This window comes from Condylura cristata, unplaced genomic scaffold, assembly GCF_000260355.1.
Source record: "Condylura cristata isolate star-nosed mole 26May11 unplaced genomic scaffold, ConCri1.0 scaffold00002, whole genome shotgun sequence".
Taxonomy (NCBI): Eukaryota; Metazoa; Chordata; class Mammalia; order Eulipotyphla; family Talpidae; genus Condylura; species Condylura cristata.
Genome location: NW_004567103.1, coordinates 8,588,608 through 8,593,771, shown reverse-complemented (window position 1 = coordinate 8,593,771; position 5,164 = coordinate 8,588,608). Strand labels below are relative to the sequence as shown.

General features: G+C 41.4%; 1 protein-coding gene across 1 annotated transcript in view; it reads right to left on the bottom strand.

Annotated features, from left to right (window-relative positions):
• Positions 1-227: 227 nt before the first annotated feature.
• The window catches only part of AP1S3 (adaptor-related protein complex 1, sigma 3 subunit), a 17,076-nt gene continuing 12,139 nt past the window's right edge, over positions 228-5,164 (bottom strand). Inside the window, exon 5 of the mRNA XM_012725240.1 lies at positions 228-2,110. Coding sequence (XP_012580694.1) covers positions 2,075-2,110 — 36 coding nt within the window. The 3' untranslated portion in view covers positions 228-2,074. The remainder of the gene's footprint in view (positions 2,111-5,164) is intronic.

Here is a 5,164-nt window from a genome sequence, read left to right as displayed (position 1 = left end):
ACTTCTCTCTACTCGCTGTCACGGCCTCATGACTTTCTCCATCCTGGTAAATACCAGGAAAATGAAGAGATCATAGTAAGGGAGCAAGTATGCTAAAAAAAACAAACAAACAAACAAAAAAAACATGATATTCATGAAAGCACACTCAAGTTCATGAAAATTGTAAAACACTGTACTTCAAAGTTATATGTGAATTTATTTTTTTTCACATGATAATTTTACTGTGATTATATAATATAAAGAAAACATTATTTCAGCCAGGTCCACATAAGATGGCCCTCCAATTCCTTGAACTTTCCCCAGTGCCCATTTAAGCCCATTTCCCAAGACTGAGGACACCACTTCTGAGTGTCTGGCGCCCTGCCCTCACCCAGGGTCTGCACAGAAACTCAGGAGCAGACAGCCCATCCAAACCAGGCACAAGGAACACCCTCACCCAGAGGGGGGAAACTGCAAAGAAGCAGAAAAACTGTGATGGGTTTACATAGCATCCATCTTTACAGTTATTTTTTAAAATAATATTAGTACAAAACCACAAGGCAGAAGACTTAAAATAGACAAGGTGATCAAAACCATTGTGAGACTTCAATCTGATGCTGTCCATAGGATCACATGATTAATTGGAGGAAATCTTAAGTAGGGAAAGCTCAATAATCACTCCATATGCTAATCTGCGTGATTTCCTTCTAACAGGCACAAGGAGGAATCGGTCCACTTTTCCTTCCATTTTTCTGCTCTTGCCATTTTTCCTGAGATGCTTCTGGCAGATGCGTCAATGCGCCATTTTCCACACATGTTCCCTGGAGATCCACAGCATAGTGTCTCCTATGGACTTCAACAGTGAGTCCGCCGGGAAGTGCCTAGACACTCCACTAGGAAAAACATCACTTTCCCAAGACCAAATTCATATTCTTGAAGCCTCAAACTAACATCGACTTGCAGAGGGAAGACATGGAACGGGGCCGCCAAGACAGAACAGGCTATTCCCCGATGACAGCCTAACTGGTTCCATAGACGTTCATTCCAGGCAGCGAAGATGGGATTTTTCACAAGAATGTTCAGCAGCAAATACTTCCTTTGGAAGATGAGAAAAAGAAGGAAAGGCATCTCCCATAGGAAAGGCATGATATTAAATGCTCCAAGTAAGCCCTAATAATGTCCTCAAATAGATCAGATGACTAAAGACATATTTGAAACAAAATCTCTCAAGCAACTGAAAGTGCTTGAAACAGGAAAGATTATTATAAGTAGTAGTAGTCATAATAATAATTGCTAGTTATTCATCTTATTCTACCATTTTTATGATAAGAGATGCTATCTCCATATATCTCAAAATCTTAATAAATATATAGAGTTTGTAGAAAACACAACCCTACTGGAATGTCCCTTATATTCAATTAAAAGGTAAAATGAAAACCTTGGCTGAGATAGCAGCTTTTAAGGCATCAACAACACTTATTACCACCTCTACTATCTTTGGTTACTTTGCTATATTCCAACCCTGAAAAAATAAATGAATTTAGGGCATCATCCTCAGATATACTGTATCTGCAGAGAAACTGCAATATGATTAAGTGTATTAAAAACATCTAGTAGGATTTGTGAACTCTGAGTTATGAACATAATTTGAATTATTATACAGTTAAAAAAGTAAACTTTAGAAAAAGTATTATCAATATAAGATAACCCTTTACATTCAAAACCAGGACTGATTACAGCACAATTTTCAGCTGTCAGTAGAGGGTCAAACGCGACAATGTATTGCCACAGTTTATCTAAATTCACTTCAAAATAGCACATGGAATCAAAACATTGCAAACAATTATTCAGTCTATTGGCTTACAAAGCAGTTATTTTAACAGCTGGAGCCATGAGTAGTCAGATTTAGTGTAATACAGACATATAATAATGATATTTTATGTTCAACAACTTTAATTTTTGCTAAATAACGAAGAATCCCTTTTAAGTTAGTTTTGGCATGGTGCTGGAGGCTCTGTCAAATAATGGGGTGCAAGGCATTGCTCATTTATAGGTTCACACCCCTTGTACTCAGGGTCTTCAAGTAGACATATAGTTAAAACGTAGGCTTGCTCATGTATTCTTCCATCGTCTGAAAGAGAACAAAGCATTAGAACAACTTCCCCTTAAACCAGCTCCTTTGGTAGTTTGAACTCTTATTCTTTTATTAACTCTGTCATTATTGAAAAGTAATTTCAATAGGGTCCTCTCTGGTGGTGCAACAGGTTAAAGCACAGCTCTATGAAGCTCCCCAGCTAGGGAGGTGACCCACATGGCACAGCAGACCTCTCCTGAGAAAATACTAACCAGTATGACTTGTGAATACAGATACTGGGTATGGGTTGGTATTTCCTTGCGCTTGCCACTTTGCAGACAGGGATGGACTTTTCAGGCTGGCCCTGGCTTACAGAGCAGCATCCTGGCTTTTCCCTAGAGCCTTCATCTTGGGACCCTTCTGTGCCCATTTCGCCCTGTAGAGTTAGTTCTCCAAACTGTGACCTTTTACTGCATGATGACTTGACTCAGCTGTTAACATGGTCTGTGCATTCAAGAGTGACAACATTAGGGTATTCTAGCTACTACTCAGGAACCCACACATCACATATGAAGTATCCTTTTGCTTGTGCCAATGAGGTACCATTTATCCCACTCTTCTTACACTGCTGTATTTTCTGGGCAAACACCTGTCTTTCACCCCACTGGTGATCCCAGGGATGGCAAACTCTGCAGTTCATACCCACTAGCATTTCCTTTAAGAGTTTCCTTAGTCTTTTATCCTTCTAATCACTTTGCACCACTGTCTACAGGTCTTAGGTGTTACCCTCAAAATACAGAACCTCAGGAAGTCACACCCTTTCTTATATTACTAGCATCTAGCTTCAGGACAGAGTAAAGTTGAGCTTTTGAGATGTGATGCTATGTCTCTTCTTACTAAATAAGCAGGGACTGTCTTTTTATGCAAAGAAACCTTTTATTAAGTGAGGTCAGAAAAATGTCCCAGGGGCTATTTGAAGCTTTTCATAGTGAAAGCAAATGTCACCAAGGTTGCCCTTCAGTAACTGTAAATACACACTAAGGTCAAAGCAGGGTGTTGGGGGCGGGGAGGGGAGGGAGAAAGACAAATGATTTTCTTTATACAATTATTTGACTGGCTCCTATTCTTTCTATGAACAGACAGAGTTTCTACAGAGCAGAGCAGACACAGTGTATCGACCAGTGCTCACAAGGCCGCTGACTTAGCCAGAAAGCAGGAGGATACTGGTGACATCTCTGCCTGGCAGTGCTGCCATCCAAGGAGAGGACTGGAGGACAGTCCCAGCGTCCTGGCTCACTCTGGGGACACGGGTTACCTGCAGGGCCCTGGCTGCCGGCCCATCCAGTCTTTCCTCTCAATCACCAGGAGCATGAACTGCTAATTAGTGTTTAATTAGGAAAGGGCTCTCCTTGAAAATGACTGTTTCCCAAAGTGAAAAGCACCAGGGACCTGCAAGTGCTTTAACCCGCTATTTCCTACAGAGCGGGATTCAAAATAACCCAAGTGTGACTTGGCCCCTCAAGGAGCTTTCATTATTGAACTATTAAGACCCTATTAAAAACTCTGTATCTCCTATAAGAAGATTCCACAGTAAGCACTCAAGAATAGATCATAAACAACCCCTGGCATATTTTAAGAAAGGTTGTTCTGTGGAATTTCCAAACTACTGACTTCTCAATACCTTGTAAAACTCCCTGTGGCATTGGGTTGAGCCAAGTAAACATCTGGAAGTTAAAAGGCATCTTTTGAGGTGAGAGCCTCTCTACTAATAAACACATCAGCCTCCTAAAGAGGTGAAGACAAATGCCTTTGGGGTCCATTCTGCTCCCTGCAGAACTGACTCCCTAGACAGGTGAAAGCAAGCAGCTCAGAGGTGGACAGAAACAGCTGCTGGAAAGGGCACCTGGTGCTAGCTCTCGAACTTGGTCGCATTTATAAGCAGTGGGAAGCTGGCTTTAAGGCCAGTTTTTAAAAGATACTGTAAAATGCTCTGGAATCATGAAAACACAAAGTTGGGAAGACCCAACGCTGCATGGGAAGAGGTCCTAGAGCTGGCGGCACTGGGCGAGAACCCAGGTCCTCAGATTGCAGGCTGGGTGGGACAGTGCAGCATCTCATCTAGGAAACGGCTCTTTCTCAGCGCCCCTGGAAGGATGAGAGGGGCTCAGGTCGATAAGTTCCCTCATTAGGTACAATGCAAAAATCTGTGCTGCTTGTGGAAACCTCTATATTTTATATAAGTATTACAGAGTCAGGAGCTTAACTAAATGGATGCTTCAGGGCCCATTTATACAGTGGCAAACCAGCCTCTGTGTTCCCAATTTATTTATGCAAATAGAAGCAAACACACAGCCTCCCCAGGAGGTGTAAGAAATTTTAATTAAAATGATAAATGTCATCTTCCGTAATAAAGCTCTAATATCCCTGGCAAATGAAATAATGACATACTGCTATTATCCCTTCCCAGGGCAGCACAGAGATTTTAATGAAAGTCTTTTTATACCTTGCATAAAATTATTCTTGAACATATCAGCATCAAGGATTTCATACCTGTTTGACACTAAGTTATCCTCACTAAGAAGCTCAGCCAAACATGAAGAGCAAAGACTAGAATCCAGTTGCCTGGGTTCAAGTCTACTGTCCATACTTACAAGCTGTGTGAGCAAGTCATTGAACCTCCCTGTGTCTCGGGTTCCTTGTTTTTTAAGAGAAAGTGACAATACTACCTACCTCTCAAGTGGCTGCCATAATCAAATAAGGTAATCATCATTAAATATTAGTACACATAAGTTCATAGATATTGTACCCAATACAGACAAATTACTCAGTATCTAGTCATATATATTTATCATCATCACCACTACCATTACTATCACTATCATTAAAACCACCATCACCATCACCATCAATACCACCGCCATCACTACTGCCACCATCATCACCATCAACACCACCATCACCACCACAACCATCATCACCACCACCACCACCATCATCACCATGACACACACATCATCTCCTTCAGCACCACCATCACTACCACCACCATCATCATCACCATGACCATCACCACCACCACCGCCATCATCACCATCAACACCACCATCATCA